Source organism: Ictidomys tridecemlineatus, chromosome 10 (assembly GCF_052094955.1).
Source record: "Ictidomys tridecemlineatus isolate mIctTri1 chromosome 10, mIctTri1.hap1, whole genome shotgun sequence".
In the NCBI taxonomy this organism is placed as follows: Eukaryota; Metazoa; Chordata; class Mammalia; order Rodentia; family Sciuridae; genus Ictidomys; species Ictidomys tridecemlineatus.
This window is the reverse complement of record NC_135486.1, coordinates 30196877-30218217: the sequence shown is the minus strand read 5'-3', so window position 1 is coordinate 30218217 and position 21341 is coordinate 30196877. Positions and strand designations below refer to the sequence as shown.

At 45.4% G+C, this 21341-nt stretch overlaps 1 protein-coding gene across 7 annotated transcripts in view; it reads right to left on the bottom strand.

Annotated features, from left to right (window-relative positions):
* Positions 1–21341, bottom strand: part of Nav1 (neuron navigator 1) — a 252591-nt gene that overhangs the window by 61738 nt on the left and 169512 nt on the right. The window contains exon 1 of one of the 7 annotated variants that reach the window (XM_078022576.1): positions 14648–14812. The exons of the other annotated variants lie outside the window; for them this stretch is intronic. Coding sequence (XP_077878702.1) covers positions 14648–14700 — 53 coding nt within the window. The 5' untranslated portion in view covers positions 14701–14812. Of the gene's footprint in view, positions 1–14647; positions 14813–21341 lie in introns of those variants that run through there. 7 annotated transcript variants of the gene reach the window in all.

The following is a 21341-nucleotide window of genomic DNA, read 5'->3' as shown; positions in this document are numbered from 1 at the left end:
GTCGACTCTAGAAAAACACATGAGAACTGAAGGTTTATATACTTTTATATAAGCTCTGCATTGTGCTCACATTTGTTTATTTTTCCTTTGTTTTCAATCTGTTTCTTAGAACACTGCTCCTTAGCAGTATTTAAACCATTATGAGGCAATTTCCTCATGCTGGAGCTATTCTGCCCACCCTCCATAATTAAACAAAAAAAAAATTTTTTTTCCCCTTCCTCTTAGGGATCATCTTTTCCATTTCAGATACAGAGTTCTCTTTAATGATTTTCACCTTTTGGTCTTTCCCCACATTAGTTGGCAAATCTCACAAGTCATACCACCACGAACCTTGTGTTACGGCCTCTCAATAAAATCAGCCTACATCTGGTCATGAAAGACAGTTTAGTTCCCACCCTATACCAAGGCTGATAGGCAATCATTTAATTGCCTCTTCAAGTAACAATAACAACAAAATCTTTCATGTCACTTTTTAAATGTTTTTATGTGAAACATTTAATTTTTATTTTGCAGTGGCAAAAGTTTTGTTGATTCTTTCTAATGTTGCTGAAGACAGAAATCTGTCATATGTGAAGTGTCACCTGGGCAATATTTAAGACAAGGTATTAATAACATGTTGCCTTTACTCTGAATTCTCATGACTGGTAGTTAAAGGCATTAATTTTTCTAAAGTAGTATCTCAAATTATTTAAAATTATTCCTCTATTAATTACTGACATTAGAAAAACCATATTCAATATTATATTTTCAATACTTTTGTATAATTTTACTGTATATAACATACGTGTTTATATACATATTGAATGAAATGAGTTATTTCTCTACTAAAAAAACAATAAAACAGGACAAAATAAAATTGTGGTACAAATAACAAAAAATGTAACTCTCTAACAAAGATCATAGGTTTAAAAGGGTAGGGGCTGGGGTTGTGGCTCGGTGGTAGAGCACTTGCCTAGCATGCATGAGACACTGGGTTTGATTCTCAGCACCACATATAAATAAATAAAATAAAGGTCCATTGACAAAAATATTTAAAAAGGTAAAAGTAGAGCGGGGCACGGTGGTACATGCCCTAATCCCAGTGACTGGGGAGGCTGAGGCAGGAGGATCACTAGTTTGAGGTTAGCCTGGGTGACTTAGTGAGACTCTGCCCCAAAATAGAAAATAAAAAGGGCTGGAGATGTAGCTCAGTGATAAAATGGCCCTGGGTTCAATACTTAGTAATGCAAAAAAAAAAAAAAAATAGTGAAAGCAGATAGAGCAAGTGATGCTGTTTCATTGCTCATAAGGCCTGTGGCAAGCATAGTCTACCTGCATTTGTAAGCTGGTCTCTGTCCTTTCAACTACCACCTCCACCTTACCTCATTTACTCCTGTACTCACTGGAACTTGACTTTCATTTCCACTGCTAGCGCAGCAAATATCTCTGGCAATAGCAGCCAAATTAGGATTTTTTAGACCTATCTTTCTGACTCTGAGTTTGACCCTGTCAGTTGCTCCTTCAAATTCTTCCCTCAGTGATAGCGTCATCTTCCTGTTCCTCCCTATCCAGATTCCTTTCTCTTCCTCTGCTCATGCCTTCAACCTTGGTCTTTCATTTTATGTGGCTCTTGACATAATGGTATTCTTCTCTTACCTATTCCCTGGGGGCTCTGATGGGGAGTGTCTTTCTGTACTGGGTGAGAAAGTTTGAGTATAAAGGTCTGGCTCACAGTAAATCCTCAATAAATGCCTGCTGAATGACTGAATCAAGGGGCCACCTGGGAATATCTTCCCCAGTATAGACATGGTGACATGGTTAGAGAAGACCACAGAGTCTTGTGTCAGTTAAGAAAGCAATATGAAAAACCAACATTTGCTGAGTGTTTTTCTTCAAAAGAACTTGATGCCAACTTCTAGCTTTCCCCTTCTTTAGGCATGCATCCCCCATCAAATGTACTATATACCTGCTTCTGGCAAAGAGTTTCATAGTTTCATCATGGGATCCATAATGGGCAAAAGTCACACTAGGGCCTTTAGTAACCCCATCTTTAGTTTAAAAACAATACAACTCTTTACCCACCAAACAGAAGCCAATCCTTTATGTAGCACCTGATGTGTTTCTGGAAAGTCTTCCTACACTGAGTTTGCCCAGACCAGACAAAAAATGGCAAGGTAGAAGCAGAACTGGATGTAAGACTCTGTGTAAAATGTTTAACCCATCATAAAAGGCTGAAGCCTCATCATTTTTGTGGGAAACCCTTAGTGATCAAGCTGAGCACTGTCACTTTGAAAACACCCCTGGAGAAGCATCGCTGAGGCTAAGCACTTCCCATTCTAACAAGGGAATTTGAAAGATGCACTTTCAAATGTACTTTTAACTCCTAGATAGTAGCCAAACTTAAGGCCACTAAATTTTCCTGCCACACAATGGATAGTGGAATTTAATTAAATAAGAGGCTTCTCTAGTTACCCAATTACGGGCTGAAATTTAATATAGCACAATTGCTTCTGCTTTTACATTCACAAAATACGCCATGTAGTCCTTACGGGAGTCTCATCAATTCTGTACCCTAAGATGAACTGTAGTACTTACGCTATAGTGGCTCTGAAATAAGCCATTTGAAAAGCATTTACATGATCATCTTTTCCCATGAAGTAGTCACTTCTCCTTAGATCATGAACGCACTTCATTTGGAAGATAGTCATGAGGGACGAAGAGAACTTTTGTTGCTTGGGGGATGTGGGTTTCCAATTCATTCTCATATCCTCGACAAATCTGAGATACTATACAAGGTAACCTTTAATTTGAGCCTCCCTTCCCCAGAACACAACCCATACATTCTTTCCTAATGTAAAGATCTCCAATAACAGCATAAAACTAGCAGTTAATAATAGGTCCCAGCATGTAAATTACAGTGGTCTCCAAAAATAAAGCTTCATGGGGGAAAAATTTGCAAGTTACCACTGTGAGGTAGATGCAGCAAAAGAACAGTTTCCTCACACCACGGAAATCTGGATGTCTCTGCACAACTGGCATACAAGTATTCTGAACAGTCCTTAGAAATGATTTTGTTTGTGTGTCAACCAAGCTATGACTTTTCCCTACCTCGCCTCCCTGTCTCCCTGTCCTCAACCAACCTTGCAATTAAGCACCCAAAACTTGTTCATCAGTCTGTCTGAAAATTTTTAGAGAGCAGTAAGCGGATGGCGGGGCGTGGGGGGGGGGGAGCTGTAATCTGCTACCTTCTTAGCACTTTGTCTAAGGTGACTGGAACCATGTGTTATTTGTGAAGTTTTTTTTCTTGCCAAACAGCTTATAAGTGCTTACATCCTTGAGACCCTCAGAGTAAGAGTGCTTGTTAAGGATTTCAAAAGAAGTGCTCCCAAGAGGCCCTCTAGAGTCCTGCATTCTGAATAGCTTCTTCCCCCATAAGATTCTCCACTCTTCCATGGAATAGAAGGTTCACTTGTTTCTTTCATCCAGGTCTTAAGGAAGGTTGAGTCATCAGGGCTCCCATGGGGGAGGGGGAAATCAGTGCTCTGGCCTCCGAGGGCATTGTAATTTTTATAGACCTCTTGCCTTCATCTTTATTTTGAAATCAACTGCCTTCTTATCTTAAGTCATTTAGTTCATGGACTGCTTACTCTTGGTGACATATCTTTGTTGAGGGCTCTGAAGGTTTTCACTTCAGAGAACAGGACAGCTGAATACCACATTGTGCATGGGGCCAAAGGTCAGCACTGCAGAGAAAGCCCAGCTAATGCATTGTGAAAGACCTTCATTTTTATGGGTGAGTTTTCTATGCATGTGAAAGTAAGCACATCTCTCACCAATTACAAAGCTTTGAACAAAAAGAATGAGAACAAAAAGCGATCTTAATTCTTAACCAATAAGTGGATGAAGTAAAGACCTAATTCCAGAGAAACAAACCACACACAGGTGTTCAGGCAAGGTAAAAAGGCACTTATATGCCTCAGGCATGACATTCTGCCTGCTTACAGATGAGGAATGAATGGGGGAAAGCATAATAGGCAACTGAAAACATTTAAACTTCTCAAACCCTCACCTGCAAATGTCAGAGTCACCAGACATTTTTGAAAGGCAGATGTTCTACCCAGTTTTTACAGAATCAGGTATTGAGGTATCTGTAGTGCTTGGCAAGTATGGACACCAGACAATTTTTGTTACAGGGTAGGCTTTCAACACCCCAGAAGAATGGATTGCATATTTCTGTAACAAATCCTTACTGATGCACTTTGAATTCAGACAAAATTCCATTCCTTCCATATCATCTCCCACCCATTATAGGCCTCTCACTGCTGGTGGCCTTCCTTCTCCTTCAAAGATGGGAAAACTAAGGCTGAAAGCTTTGCCTTGGATCATGGAACAAGTCAGTGGTGAAGTCAGTATTAGATCTCTGGGTGCTTCATCTCTTCACTTCAGTATATATATAAAAAAAAAAGGTACTCCAATATGGGTTGGATATAAAACATGCTTAGCAAGACATCAACCCTTTTCCCAGCTTCTCTAAAGGGTCTTTTTATTACGCTGTCTTCAAAATGCCTCCTGCCACATCACCTCCCCCAGGATAAGAGAGAGAACAGTTTTTGTTATCTAAAGATATATATCTTAGGAAAAAATAACAAGTTTGAGAACACAGGAAATGACTGGCTAGGAAATTACTTTTGGTATTAACATGCTTTTCTTGGGCAACTATGAGTGAAATCTGTTCTGAGACTTTAGGATCAGTCTGGGGCTTCTGGCATAATCCTTAAAAAAGTCAAACGAAGGAAGACTGAAATTAAAAGAAGAGAAGGTTAATCAAAATCAAACTGGTTGTTTCTGGAGAAGCTGCCTTCAGGCCACAGACAGAACAAAAACATCCTGCTCTTTCCTCCATTCTGTTCTGATTCAGGGTAGATGCAGACCACTTGACAGTTCAGAAAAGAGGTCCTCACAATTCCACCCTAGGCTCCAGGTCTCTTCCAAAAGCAGTCTGTGCCAAAAATTCCTGTCTGCCTGTCTGAGATTTGGAAGAAAAAAGCCCTAATGGGGCATCTCTTAGAGGTGACAGCCCCCAGGGCATTAACCAAGTGTCAGGTTTGAGAAAATATAAAATTCACCAATTATCACTCCAAAGGAGTTGAAAATATATGGGGACACAAGATATGACTTGGACACTAAAAATACATTCTCTGTTCTCACTGGGGAGAGCTTAGTTCAGTCTTGCATAGATGTGGAGAAAGAGAGAAAAGACCTCATCTTGTAGCTTTCGAGCCCATTTTAAAGAAAAGGAACCTTTTTATTCTCCCTCTAACACATTTACCAGAAGCCTTCGATATATAAAGCACATACACACAGGGCTGCTCTGGCAGACAGGGAGGCAGAGGCTCAGGGGCCACCTGTACCCTCTGTTCCTCCCCCCCACTTGGTTGCCCCTCAAACCATGAACCATTTGATCTCAGCCATTCTGCCCCCCCACACACACCAATATACCAAGTCATCCAGGCTAATGGATGCTTTTCTTCTTTTGAAAGACTTCCAGGGAAGGACCTTCTACATCTTCCTCATTAACATGTAAAATCCTTACGACAGTAAGTCCTTGTTACAGAAAATTATATAGCAAGACGCCAGTGAACCTCAGTGCCTTGGAAAGTCCTAGAACCCACAGAGTTTTCCCTGACACACTTCTGCTTTCCCAGCCCCTCTCTTTACGCCCATCCCCACAGTACATGATTATCCCCAGCATCCGTTTCTTGAAAGTGGAACAAAATTTTAATGATACATGACAATCTGCAAGTAAAATCTTTCTAGTTTTCTAATCTCCTCTAACAGTTAAGTCCAAACATTTACTTCAAGTTTTCTTAGCCATTTGCCTTTTCAAGCTTTCTAAAACCTTCAATGTAGTTTTGAGAGAAACAACTTTCTTTTTATGTTCCTATAGCATCAACTGATGTGATGACTAAATTAAACAAGTTCCACTGGCATCAACAGATTTGGGAACACAACACAAGTCTTGGAAAGCACTCAGTGTGACTGGTGGTCACAGACGGTATAGGTACACCAGAGAGCTGGCCACTGGCAGCTCATGCTCCCTGGGCAGAAGACACCTGCCTGGGGGGTAGAGAGAACAAGTCAGGGAGAGGGTTCTGCTGCATTGGATGCCCAGAACCATTTTAGGAAGATAAGAGTGATATCCACGAGGCTAAAGGCACATCACAGCTCCATTCTAACCTTTGTTGCTCTTCAACATATCTCACCTGTTTCACCTCTGAATTTCTTTGCTAAATATAGAGATTAGACATGGGAATGAGGAAGCTGGGATGACAGAAATAAAAATTAAGGTTACTTCTGAATCTTTGGGCTCAGGTCATGTGACCAGCATTATTTTCCTTGGATGGCATTATTTTACTGGTAGAACTGTTCTGAGTTTGAGTTAGAGCTCAAGCTTTTATGAAAGAAACATGGAGTAGTTAAAAGGCTGGTCAGAGCTGTTATTTGAAAACCAGACACTGAACCCAGGAATTCTGACTTCTTTGGGGGGCTCCTACAGGCTCCATGGCCTCCCTGGCACAGCTAATTTTTTTCCAAGGGCTTTTGGACACTCTGGGGGTCAAAGTTGCTTTCACAATGAACAGCTCTGTGCAAATTCCCAGAATTCGTTTCTCAGATAGCAGGAGAGCTCCCAAACCAGGCTGCGCATGAGTAAGCAATGATTTCCTCCCTTCTGCAAGAGGCACAGGGTTACTTTCTCAGATAGAGGGACACGCTGCTCTCTTTCACCCCCTGGGGTTCTGAGGCAGGCGGAGCCTGGTGGGGACTCCTAAGTTCCCTGCTGAGGTAACTGAAGTGCAGCTGCACAGACTCCAGATTCCAGCTCCTTTCTCAACACCCCACACATGGCAAGCTCTGGCACCACAACTTTGCCAGGTATTCCCATAGAGGACCCAGAAAAGGAAACCATCTGAAAGATTAGGGCAGATGTGAAGTGCACCAGTAAAGGATGAAAAAAATGGGGTTTTTATTATACCTTCTCCCTCACATTTAATTTATAAGAGTGGGGGAGGGGAGTTATTAGTAAATGGAACAAGGCAAATTAATTAATTAACATATTGCTCATTATTGCTGAAATGTAATCATTCTAAAATGTACTATGACACTGAGAGAGTGGCTTTTATGAGCTCTCAGACAGCCACCCTTCCAGGACAAGGTGACTCACCATCTGCTCAAGATCTGCTCAATGCTAGCCTAGAAGGTACCTACCTACAAAGTTGTTAAGTCCCCAATATACAGGACCCACTCATGTGGGGTTGTAGAAGGGTCCTGGATGAAGGATCCAAGGATAAGCACTCCATAGCCACAAGCATGGGAATGGGTTGAGAGCCCAGGGCAGGAAGTTACAAGGATGATTACCTAGGGCTGGGGCTGGGGCTGGGGCTGGGGCTGAGCAGTAGAGCGCTTGCCTAGCATGTGGGAGGCCCTGGGTTCCATCCTCAGCACCACATAAAAATAAGTAAATAAAGTAAAGGTATTGTGTCCAAGTACAACTAAAAAATAAATATTTTTTTTTAAAAAAGACTGATTACCTAGAATTTATGAGAGCAGATTAAGGGGGGGCAACAGTACAAATTATGGGAACCAAATACATATATGATATAGGAAATAAGAAGAAATGGCACAGACTTCAAGACTGTAGAAGTATATCACAATATAACACAGGATTTTGAGGGAATTTGTCCCAGAGAAGAGCAAAGCATTCATTTCCAGGGTTCTGATAACCAATCGCGCATTGCTTTCCAACCGCATATCACAGACAAGAAGCAGCAGGGTCTAGGACTGTCCCCAAGAAGACAGCTACTGTCTAAGCCATGCATCTGCAGGTACTATTCCAAATATCCATGATACCCAGGAGTAATCCCAAGTATCTGTTTTCCTTGAGGGCCTTTGAGCCACAATTCCGACCACTGGTACGTGTGCTATTTTTGTTGAACGCTGTTGAAAACCTACTTTTAAAATTATATCATTAAAAATAAATAAGTAAAAGTAAAAACAATTTTCTAAAAAATTAAAAACATATAAAACCACATAGTTGGCAGATCCCAGAGCTGAAAACCTGACAGTCTAGTGTAGTCTTATAGAAGAATTGAAAATAATCCATGGGAAAATGTTTCAAGCCTGAAAAATAACTTTCTCACACAGAAAGCATGAAGGCCAGCAGTACAGAGCTGCCACATGGCCTCAAGAATGGGGCCTAGATGGGCATGAAAGAGTGGGAAGGACTTTATGTAGCAGTTTCTTTACTCATTGCCTGTGGATTCCAAGGCCACATAAATTCTTTTCAAGGTGCATCAGGCTCTCCAGTTTCTCTGCAGTCACCTTTTGAACTCCCAGAATTCTGCCACACTCACTGTCCTCCTACCTAATGTGCTGCTTCTTGTCCAGATGCCAATCTTTCTTTTTGTGTTTGACTTGATGGCCTCCTCTTTCCAGTGACTGTTATTCCTGGGTCAGGACTCTACACCTAACTTCAACACAAGTTAGTCATATCATAATGTGGACTAGAATAGGTTGTCTTATTTTTTTTTTTTTTGTGGTGACTGACACCTAATAAACAGTATTATTAGTAATTAGTATTATTTAATTAATAAATATTTACTTGGTGGATTTGCTTCTATCTCATTTACCTGTTATATTTCAGGAAGCATGATTTAACTCAACCTGAAGAGTTCTAAGTGAGAGGACACAGGATCAATATAATACATACAATGCTGTACTGCTAGATAAGCCATTTATTTATTTATTTATTTATTTATTTGCAGTGCTGGGTGTTGAACCCAGGGGCATTCTACCCCTGAGGTACATCCCAGCCCTTTTTATTTTTCACCTTGAGATAGTATCTCCCTAAGGTGCCTAGGCTGGCCTCCAATTTGCAATCCTGCCTCGGCCTCCCAAGTAGCTGGGATTACAGGTGTGCACCATCACATCTGGTAATGTAAGCTCTTATAGTAGTAGTCTATTGGATTTTTCTGATCTTCATTACAAGACCATTTTTGCATTCTACTGTCATATATAGTTAATTAGAACAAATAAAAAAGTAAATAAAATATATAAAAAAAAAGATCATTATTAAATTCCACATATACATCACTTGAATAAAAGTTCCCGGCCTCTAAGATTTTACAATTTGACCAAACTACCAGCATATAATGAAAGAAAAATATATAGATAGATATAGATGTAGATATAGATATGTTGGAAAGCAACTCCCCAGAAGGTTAGGAAACTTCATTAGCAGCTCTCCTTATAGAATGACCATCCCAGCCATACATGGTAGCACAAGTTTGAGGTCAGCCTGGGCAACTTAGTAATACCCTGTCTCAAAATATAAATAAATAAAACTGCTGAGTGAGCTGGGGATGCAGCTCAGAACAAAGCACCCCAGTACTGCAAAAACAAAGAATAAAAAAAAGAAGAAAATGATCATCTCAAATGGAAAGGTATTCTCAAGTTTGCAGAAGCACCAAGATTCTCAGACTTACACATTCTAGAGAGCAATGTTCACCGAGCCAGAGCTGAGTTTGTATTTCTGCTCCACTACTTACTGGCTGTGACAGGGAACAGGCACTTTCCCTCCCTGAACATATGCTCACAGCGCAAAAAATGGTCATATCACCATCAGCCTTTCAGGGTAGCTGGAGGAGTAAACAAGACATTAAAGTACCCAGTTCGGTGCCAGCAGACTGTAAGTAGGTGCACACTCATCTCTGCTCACCCCTTTTTGAATAAACAACCCATCTACTACTTAAGTGGAACTTGCATTAATATGCTATTGGAAAACTAGTTTATAAGGAATTTCTTACTTGCTCTATCCTCTGTAAGTCCATGGATTCTATCAACCCTTTCTTGGTGTGCTCAGCACTAAGGACCAGGCTGTTGTGTATATACAGGAGGTGGGGGTGGCTTGATGTTTCTTTTCCAATGATGAGTCAAAGTCTTCATGGGAAAGGGGGTTTCAGATTTAAAATGTCCAGTCATGTCCAAGAATTAAACATTTCTAGGAAATTCCTGGAGCATTCCAAAGAAGATTGACAATGAATTTTCATAACCTACACATTCTCCATCTGGCTAGAATTAATGGCAAGGGCAAGGACAATTTAAGGACATTTTATGATATCATGAACTTAACTTGAAATGACACTAACACCCAGGTCCTGGGGACACAAGCCAGCACCACTATCAAAGGCTTCCAGATAGGAATTCTGGCGGTAGTGGGTGATGACAAATTCATTCAATTATCATTCAATTATTATTCATTCAATTATCTCAGAAGATTCTATCTCAGACACGGAGTCAACATGACTGAAGAAGTGACATTGCTGGTGGGTCTGGGCAGAGAATCTGGAGGATGATTCAGAACTTCTCAATCGGGGAAAGTTCCCTCTTTTCTAAAATGAACTCTTGTCCCTCTGGGAAACTTATTTTTCTTCCAGGCCCATCATCTCCCCTGTGAAGTCTTCCGCGACCACTCTAAGTAGGAGCCCTCCCTGCCCGCACCCACACACTGCACATGGGATCTGATTTCACAGTTATTTGCTTCCTTCAGTCTCCTCCAACAGACTGTATTCTCCTGCAGTGATTTGCTCTTATAGTTCTCATGATGTGAAATTATATTCATTAACTTTTATTTCCTGTTTTCATTGTTAAGATTATAAGATCTGAACACAGAGTCTATGCCTGTCTTGCTGATCAGTATTGTATTTCCAGTGTCCAGCACTGGGCCTGGCATCTGAGATGCTCACTAGAGTTTGTTGAATAAGTGAATTAATAAGTATATAAATGTCAGTCTTAGGGTTCAGCTCTGCGCCTCCGTTACCCAGCACAGTTGATGGGCACAACGCTACCACATAATAAAAGTTGAATGAATATGGCTGCTTTTTGAAAAAAAAAAAAAAAGGTTAAGTTTTAAAAAATGGTTTATATTTATGTAAATTACTATAAATAGCATATATAAATATACCATCCTAATTAGTATAGATTTTGGACTGAACAGAAATCTGAAGACGGGTAATTATGAACATAAGTAAAAATCAAAGACAGATTCTGAGCCAGAGAGCTCTAGACTATTATACTGATAGGTACCCTCATTAGATCCTAGCAAGATGGAAGAATGCCAAGGGAAAAAGGCAATCTAAAGAGTACAGGAGACTCCTGAGGCTGAGTGGGACTTCAATAGGTCATAAAAGTTCAAATGTTCAAAGCTCTCTGCTCTTTATATTATCTCATTGTCATTGCTCCATCCTAGTAAGGTACACAGGTTAGGTATCATGCTCATTCCATAAAGGGGGAAACTGAGTCCGCAGACTAAATAACCTCTGTAAAGTCACAAAGCTAAATAGGAGTGGAGTATGTTCCAAATTTGGTCAGCCTACCCCAAGTTTAGTAACCTTCCCACTACATTCCCACTAGAGTCCCAGACCAACCCTAAACCTTTGCTGAGGCATCAAATTACCCTCCACCTCTCCCACTTCACCATCCAACATTCCCAAGCTCTGAGTAGACTGATGTCAATGAGAAATCTCCTTATCACACAATAGTTAGTGTTAGCTTTAAAGTCAAACAGACCTAGGTGTGAGAACAAATTCCTCTACTGTGATTTTAAGTATTTTTACTTAATCTCTATGCCTCCATTTCTTCATCTGTTAAATGGGATGATAACAAACTATCTCTCATAGGGTTGTTGTGAAGATTAAATGAAAGAACACATATAAAGGCCCTTAGCACATGGAGTGTTTTAGAGTGACATGGTATAGTGAGAAAAGGTGACTGGTTCAGATGCTGGGCAGACTGCTATACACTAAGCCCTCCTTATTAAGATGCTTCTTGCTTAGCACCTCTCCCCAGAGACTTGTCGGGAAGGTTAAGTCAGCAAGTGTGGTTTGCCTGTGGGGTGTGTGCCTAGTCCCATAAACCCCTCTAACGAGAAGCAGCTCATTGGCTTTACAGTCCCTAGGTATTTGTCTTCTCATAGAGGTTGAGTCTGTGCCAAGCCAAAGCCCTCTAACCTAGGAAGTCTCTCTGTAGGTCAGGCAAATGCAGTAAGCAGGTCTTGTTCTCATGGATCCCCAGGCTTTACCTGATGGTCCTTTCCCGGTGGTGTGTAGGAGAGAGGGCAGAGTGGTTGGGATGCCTGGACTCCACACTTACTGGGGCAGAAGGAGAGAGAAGAGGTCTCCAGGTGAGACCATAATGCTTGAAGTATGCAAGAATGGTGTTTACAGATAGAGCCTTCCATGGCAGAGACAATAAGCCCAGGCATCTGAGATGATGGGCATCTTCTCTAGGGCAAATAGGTGGAGGCACTGGGAACAGATCTCAGCTCACTCATCAAAAGCTGCTTATGGAGACACTTGAGGGCCAATTAAGTGATTCACCCTATACCCCCACATCCTCCCAGTGCTGCCTCCTTTGGAGATTAAGGGGAACCTGAGCCTGTAGAGAAGTTTCTTTGATCCCCCTGATCCCCCGCTGGCCCCAACCAAACATCATTTACAGGGAAGGTTTCAAGCTGTCCCCAGAGCAAAGGGTTGAGTTAGGCTCCCCCTCTGTAGACTAGAGCCAGGCTTGTTAAATTTTATAATTGAAGTGTGGCAATTCCAGGACTGACCTGCACTTTACAACATCCCTTCTCTCTTTGCCTGCAACTCTTGGGCTAGGATGGAAAAAAAACCACAGGCCCAACCCCGCCCCACCCCAGCAGGCAGCAGGCTGGGTAGGTGTAATGTGACCTGCTTCTCTCCCAGGGCTATGGCAGACAGGTCCCCACCCTGGCACACCTGCCCAGAAAATGTTTCTGGTAAAAATCTAGACAAGTTCTCAACAGCTGTGCCCCCAGGATAGGACACTAAGATCATTACAAAGGCCAGGTTTCCCCGGGAAGGGTGGGGCTGAGGAAGAGTGCAGGGAGAACACCAATTCAAAAAAAAAAAAAAAAAACAAAAAACCAAAAAACCACAACAAACATATTCTCCCTGGAGCAGCCTAGAAAAGGCTGTTGAATAGGAAGAAGTAATAATGGGCTCAAGGAAAGGGTTCAGGAGTCACACAGAGGATTTTTGTGCCTCTCAGCCGCAGAGTAGGGCAGTACAAATCTTGGTTGGGTGACAATTTTCCTTGCACAGCATGAGTGAATTCTAAGTAGGTTCTAACTGGATTGGCAGTGATGGAAGGGGGGCTGGTGGTTTGAACAACCCCTTTTCTCTACTTCTTCAAGCTTTGAGACTCAGCCCAAGATCTCACCTGAAGAAAGAATCCCTAAGGGTCCCTAAATGGATCTATTCTCTATGCACAAACTGCTTCATTTTATGACAGCCGCACCAGTCATCTTAGCAATCTTACCAGTCATCACATTCCAGATGGGCTGCAAGGCTGCAGACTGTGTATTGTGGTAGGGGACAAAAAGTTCCGGCCCAGCAGGTCTCTGGCTTCCAAGGGGCCTGGTGTCTCCATCCTGTAGTAGGAAGGCACTGAGGCAGATGCCTCTCCCTTCCCTAGCTTTGCCCAATTCTTTGCTCTTAACCAGGCCTTTGTGTAGTGAGTTGCTACTGAGTCCCAGGAGAGTACTTGGGGTTCTCTCCAAGGAAACAGGAGGCAACAGGAGCGAGTTACAGGGTGCAAGTCTGGGCTGTTGGGGCTCAGAGGGCTCAGCGGTTTGGGGTGGGCGTGGCTTCCCATGCCTCTCCCGGACCTCCAACTTCCCAGAGGCTGCAAGGTCTGAACAAGGCAGAGAGGATGGAGTATGGCACAGGGGTTCCAGCCATGAGGTGGGAAGTTCCCCAAAAACCCAGAAAGCCTCAGCCCTCTTTCTCAGGCGGCTGGAATTTCCTAATCCTCCCCTGGAAGCCAGTTTCCAAGTCAGCTCAGAGGGTCCTGGGGCTGGCTGAGGTCATATTTACTTCCCTTTTATGAAGGAGCCTCTGTGCACGTCCTCACCTTACAGGACTGAATCTGCTGTCCCTCATAGTGGGACTCCCCAAATCATCCAAGCTCTCAGATTTTTACCCCTTCCCAGGCTAAAGTCCCAAGCTTCACTCCTGGAGGGATCCAACCAGGGGTGGGGTCACAAATACTACTACGCCCTTTCCCTTACTCACGCCCCCCCCCATTCTTCGCCATCCCACCACCTCCTTTCACCCCAAAACGATTCCTACTCCCGAGCTTCGGAGATCAGCGAGAACCTTGGCTGAGTCGGCTTGCGCTGCAGGTCCCTCGCCATATGCCCGCCTGGTCCCCGAGGACCCCGACCCTCACACGCTGCAGTGGCGATCATCGAAGTTCCATCAAGTTGTGCTATTGTTTCAGTCCCTCCAGGTCTCCCGAGAGTCTCGGCGCCTTTCTAGACCCCTCTATAGCTCACCCCCGGCCCCAATACCCACAAGCCAAATGGTGGGCAGCCAGAAGGTTCCAGCATGTTGAGGAGCCAGAAGGCTCGGGCGGCGCTGGCACTCCTTCTGGCAGAAGGAGCCCGGCCAAGACCCTCCTTCTTGCGGACCCCACACCCATCGCCCCCGAAGCTGCAGCTGCGATGGGGCCGGGGTGCTGGGGCAGCGCGCGGTGCCGCAAACCCCACCCCGGCTCGGTCGGCTGCGGGCGGGCCGGGGGCGCTTACCTGCGGGGGAAATTGACTGTCCTTCCCGACCTGGGCAAGGGCAGATGAAGCATCTTTCCCCGGCTCAGGCGGCCGTTCACCAGGAGGGCACCTAGCGACCCTCGGGACTGCCCTCGCTCGACACGCGGTGGACACCCGACAAGATGTGAGCCTCCAACCACGAGGAGGGCCAGAAACCGAACCCTCGCCGGCCCTCCGCTCCCTTTTCTCCCCGCAGCCGGGCTCGTACTTACGGCTCCAGCTGTACTTAAAGCGACAGAGCCCTATTTCCCCGTCGCTGACTTCTGTCCCGAGCCCCAGCGATGCAGGCTGCGAGCGGGCTCTTTAATGCCCAGAGCAGGTAGACAAAGAGCCACCGCAGCCTCCACCGTTCCGGTGGCCTCGGAAGCCTGAAGGTTTAGAAAAGGGCTGGGGGCCTCGACCTCCACCTGGGCTGCTCTGGAGTTAACCCCTGGGATGCCAGCTGCGGTCTGGTCCCTTGGGCACTCTCAGTGCAGGCAGAAGGGGGCGTGAGCAGCGGGGCACTTGCAGGTCTCTCCAGCCAAGGTGCACCGGTGGGTACAAGGCTGGGGAGGCCTGGGCAGAACTCTCTCCGCAGAGGGCTTCTGCTCAGCCTCTTCCTGGCCCCTTTCTATGTTTTTAGAAATTAGTTAAAATTGGAACATAGCATCACTGCATCCATCGCCTACAACAAGGCTTAGGGAGCGTGTGGTGGGGGTGAAGGTCAGAGGGGACCTACATATTGCCAGAGGTTGACTCAGGATCCTTCTGGTTGGGAGGGGGGCGGTATGGCAGGCTAGTGTAACCTCTGCCGGAAGTATTGATACCCTCAGGGGGCGGGACCTAACATCCCTCCAACATTCAGCAGACCGCAGCTAAGGTGATAAGTGTGCTTGTCCCTGGTCGAAAGAGCAGTTCACATCACTCAAGGGTCTGTCCCAGAGGCATTTGCAGCTAAATAGTTAGGAAGAAAAGGATCCCAAGACATAAAGGTTTTAGTGTAGGGTTAAAAAGAAAAAGTGCGATCAGTAGTAGGTCCCTTCAATTAGGACCCTCTCCCTCTCCCCTTAGGGCCCACATAGCCCTGTAAAAGAGAAAAGAGAGTTGCAGAGGGCAGAATTGCTGCCTCCCTCCAGATTCCTGTAGTCCTCACTCTGCTCCTGGAAGGGTCCCCATTCCCAATGTGAACTAGGCAAGCTGAAAAGACTGTTTTAGAAATGGATAGATTGCATCTGCAGTTCTTTTAAGCAAGGAAAGCAACTGTGGTAATTACTTCATTTAAAGCAGCCACGCCCCCAGCACCCCCCCCCAGTAGCCCCCCAATACTAAACTAAGATGACTACTAATCTCAAAGTGTTGTCTCTGGTGTTTGGGAAGCTTGGATAGATTGGGCCACATGTGTTCCCTTAGTCTTGGCACCCCCTTTTGCTTTCTGGACCTCAGTTTTTACAAATGTAAAGGGAGCAAAGATTTGCACTCCTGGATTCCTTCCTATGCTCCAGCCTTTAAGGTGTGGATGGTGCTCTGTATCCTAGGGCTGACCCTTTCCCCTTCACATCACCCAGTCCTCTGATTCCAGCAGCACTGGCCAAGGCTGCAGCTCTACAGGGATGAACCCCATTTTTCTGGTATGTTTGGAAACTGGGGATTGAACCCATGAGCACCACTCTACCACTGAACCACATCCCCAGCTTTTTTTTTTTTTTTTTTAAGACAGTTCTCATTAAATTTTCAAGGCTGGCCTCAAAATTCCCCTTCCTTAGCCTCCTGAGTAGGTTTTTTAGGTATGTGCCACTGCATCTGGCAAATCTCAGTTAAAGGGTGGAAACCTCGGCAGAGGGACCGGGTCTCTGATTTCCTGAACAGTCTGACTGGGGAAGGTTGGTTTTTGTATCAGAGGGTACACACCAGGACCCAGTTTTCCAAATATGCTTTGAGATCAAAGATGTGTCAAAAGCTACAGTGATCCTAGCACAGACCCCTCAGACTACACCTTGACACGGGGCAGAGGTGGGAATAGCATGGGGGAAATAGACTTTTATGCCCCTTTCTCCATCCTGAGTGGTAAGAAGAAGTACCAGCTGCCAAGCAGATTGATTTTGAGGGGCATCAGAGCAAGGTGGGTGGTTCTCCTAGTACCTTTATTCTTCTATCTCAGTCCAGGATGCTATCCCTGGACCAAGCCCCTATCCTGTCTCTCCATTCCCATGCTGTCCTGGGCCTTCCATCCTCATCATCACCCTAAATAGAGGGAGAGTGCAATTCCTCCCCTAGGGAGCTCTGTCCTAGCAGCTGTGTTGGAGCGAGCTTGGGTCATCTGGGGAACAGCTTACAGCAACAGCCATAAGGGATTCTCTTTAGTCTCAGTCTAAGTAAAATGACTGTCTCAGCCAGAGGAATGTCCTCAGCAGGGGATGTTGTTCTCCAGATCTGGCTGTAGGTTTTCCATAAGCTTTCCTCCTTTGTGGCTTTCTGGGCAGAGGTGGGGGAAAGAGATTTGAGGCCTGGAAGGGGTAAGGCACGGAGAGTTTACTTGAAGGGAGGGGGTGTCCTGCAGGGAACTGAGCTCAACACTCCCTCACATCCCCCAGAGCCTTGTCCCTCTTCCAGTACCTGGCCACCTGTCTACCTTTCCATCCACCCTCCCCTCCCCACTCCCCCCCCCCAGTGGTTGGGGGACCTCTCGATTGTGAAGCAAAGTCTCAGCCAGTTCTAAGCCCAGGGGAGGTGCGCTCTGAGGAGTCTGGACTGAGGATCTCTAATCTTCAATTTTGGGATTGGTTCCTGAGCTGCCAGAACCCAACAGAAACTGAGGTTCTTCCATTTGCCACTCTTTCCATCCTCATGAGATGAGTCTCCGGGTAGTGTCCACCTTCCTGCTTGGCAGAAGCTAGTGGGGGCTTTTACAGGGAAGGGGCAGGGACCCAAAGGCTTTGCTACTTAAACAAATAGCATGCAAATTAGCACCTGCTATTTTCAGCCCACAGGTCGAGGCATTTTAGGAAATTGGGCAGCAGCACTGAAGAGAAAGGCTGTCTGGGGGCTTTTGTGAAGACTGGAAAACAGACTTCCTGTCAACAGCCCTGCTCTTGTGCTTGAGGAGGCCCTGACCTTGCCCATCACGGGGGTGCGGCAGACAGGGGGTGATATGGTGGCCTTGACTACAGTGATGGGGAGCATGCAGAGTGACTTTGAGCTCTTCTGAGTCCCATGATTGAAGCCTGCAGCAGAGGGAGTGGGGGACAGCTGAGGCGCACATGGTGGAGGGGGAAGACACCTGCTGAAAGGGAGCTGGGAGTCAGGCACTTTTCCAGATAGAAAACCCAGCCAAGAGGGCAAGAAGAAAAAGGCCCATCTATCTCAGATAGGGCTCCTCTGTGCTACTCTGGTGCTTCTCTTCAAAGAGCCTTTGGGAGCCATGATCTCATTTTTCTCCCCTGCCAGCACCATCAGAACAACTCTTTACTAGGGAGAAACTGAGGCACAGAAAAGCCACGAAATGTCCAAAGCAAGGGCAGGACTTAGTGCCTGAGGTCCCTCAGCAAGTTCCTGTGCAGGGGGTGATTCCTTCTCCCTGCCCCCTACTACCCTACCTCAGAAGATCTCTGGAGTCACCTAAATCCAATCCCAAATTCCTCTCAGTCAAGGTTCCATTTCCATTTTTGGTACTGGGGTACTGAAGACTGAACCCAGGGGCACTTTACCACTGAGCTATATCCCCAGCTCTTTTTACTTTTATTTTAAGAGAGGTCTCACTGAGTTGCTAAGGCTGTTCTTGAACATGCCATCTTTCCGCCTCAGTCACCCCACCCTTCCCTCTCAACTCAGTTGATGGAATTACAGGTATATACCACTATGCCTGGCAAAGGTTCGTGTTCAACAAACAAAACATCCAAAGATAATTTCTGGGGGGCTCTGGTTGTCTCCCTAACAATAACCTCAAAAGATTAATGTGGTTGGTTAGAGGTGGGCAAAAAAAAAAAGAGAAAGAGAGAGAAAGAGAAAAAACAAACTTGCCAGGTACTTTGCTATGCTCTTAATCCCAGTGTCATTTGCTTGGGCATGTCTGGGGCCTGGCTACACACTTGATTTCCTGGTGAGCCTCTGAAATGAGACCCTTGAAAAGATGAGGGTCTCAGGATGGGCATCCACCACTCTGTCCCTTGAACTGCCCTCATTCTTCTCTCCTATCAACTATGAAGCAATTTAACTCCTCAAATGAAAAGCTCCCGCCCCTGCAAAAGTCCCAGCCAGTCAGAGAACATTCCTCTGGACCCGTGGGTGGAAGCTTGACTCAGGGACCCTTGTGCACCCTGGACAGGCTAAGCTGGTAGCATCTGAGCAGAGGCAGGCATGACGTGAAAAGAAAGAATTAAACCAGAATGGAAGGGCAAAGAAGGAGGAGACAGGATTTGAGAGAGGGACTGTGGTGAATTAACCCTTACCATGGTGGGATGGATGGGGAATTACCTGGCCACATCCTCTGACCCCAGCTTTCTAAAACCTACCCCACATCCCCAATGATCCCACTGAGTTCTTAGGGAATCATTTTTTTGCGAACTTAATAGAAGTGTCTAAAACAATGATCCCTACCCTCTAGGTAGCATTAGTTTTTAAAGCATGTGGATAAATTTTATTCTATTCAACCCAGGGATCTAAAGTGAGGCAGGTATTATTATATTTGCTTCAGCACAGTAAAAGCTAGAAAAGTTCAAAGAGTAGCTTAAGGTAGCCAGTCAGTCTGGAAGCCATGATGATGACTCCCAAGTCAGGAGTCACCATCCTAGTTTCACTCTATTGCCCAGTCTGGGCCCAAATGATCCTCCTGCCTTAGCCTCCTGAGCATATGGGACTACATGTGTGCTACCACGCCCAGCTCCCAGTGGATTTCCTGACCTGACAGCATTTCTGGGTCTTCCAGAGCTTCTTGCTTGTGAGCGTGGTGAGCTTCCCTCCTTTCCTCTCCTGACCCAGCCAGGCTCTACCTCTCCTCACCAACCTCCAGGCCCTTTGAGGAGGGATATCAGGTAGCCTGGACCAGACCCAGTTCATTCAGTCGGAGAGTCTCACACATCAGAATTGAAAAGGACTTTAGGGATCTTCTGGTTCAACTCCCTCTTTTCCACAGAGGACGAAACGTGCAAGTGATGTGCTCAAGATCCCTCCGCGTTACTCAGGCCTCCTGATTCCTGAGCCAGGAATCTCTCTAACAGACAGCAGTACCACTTCTTGTGAACCCCCTCCCTGGAGCCAGCGGGAGGCTCAGACTGGAAGGTTTTGAAGGTTGGTGGATGGGACAGTCTGAATCAGGGGCATTGAGCGTCAGCAGATGCACCGTGGAGTGTTCCAAAGCCCAGCCCTCATCCCAGCTGAGATTTCTCTGGGGTGGCAAATGAACCAGCTGGAGGAAGGGGCCCTGCTCCCAGCTGTGTTACTGCTCAGCAAATATTTATATAACCTTTGAGGAGACCTGCCTTTCCCACCACCCCTGCAGCTAGGAGCGGCAGCAGAGAGGGGAGCCCCTACCAGATCTTCTATAGTGAGCTACCGTCTTAGGCTAGCTTACCATCCTGCCTCAGCCACGCCAACGCCATCAGTGTGCCTTTGAGAGCAGGGGACAGGACAATGGGATGGGAAGGGAAGTGAGAGAGGCTGCCATGCCAACAAGAGGGAGAGTCACTGAGCAGATACCAGCCTGTGTGCGCGGGTGCACGCATGTGTGTATGCTGGCACATTTGCACATGCACACCTACTGCCTCTCCCTCTTGCCCTGTGATCTCTTCTCATAGCAGCCAGATTGACCCTCTGAATACATGGTGGATTGCATTACCCTCTTCCCTGAAGTCCTTAATGGCTTCTCCTCTCACTGAGAAGCAAAGCCACTGTCTTCAGCCCTGCGTGTCCTCCTGACCTCATTTTTGACCACTCTTCCCTTTGTTTACTCTGTGTCTGACACACTGACCTCCTAGTGGTTCCTTGAACATATGCCCATTCTTGCCTCAGGCTCTTTGCACAGACTCTGCCGTCTGCTGGATGGCTGTAACCCCAGTTATCTGCATCACTGACCAAACAAGCCTTCTCTTCACCCTATCACGTCGTCCCCTCCCCCCATCACTCTCTGCCTTTTATTGAGCTTTACTTTAGATACACAGCACCACTTAAACTATGATATACTTTTATATATCCATTTGCTTGCTTAGTGCCATTTCTTATTTCATATATGAGTTTAATAAAAAAAATACTCATTTTTTTCCTTGGTATATCCACAGCATCTGGTATACAGATGGTACTCTATAACTACTTACTGAATGTATGAATGAATATCATGAGGGGGCATTAGCATCATCTTTCCTTTTGAACAATAAGATGAAGTACAACGATGCTATGTAATACTGAGGTCACGTAGGTGGTGAGAGGCGAACTGAAAATGCAGAAAGTTCCATATACTTTGCCTTCAAGAAGAGGAAACTACCACAGGGACAGATAGGGACATAGACATGGTATAGCTACTGCCTCCCAGACTTCAATGAGATCTCTCAGCTGGATACTCACACAGGGAGATCCTTGCCCTTTTCTGAATTTCTGGCTCAATTCAGAAAACAGGGAACATCTGGGGCAAGTTCACCCCTGCATGTGCCTGGAACGAATGGCTATCCCCCAGAGCCCTGCTTTAGAAACTCGTGGCTTGGAAAGG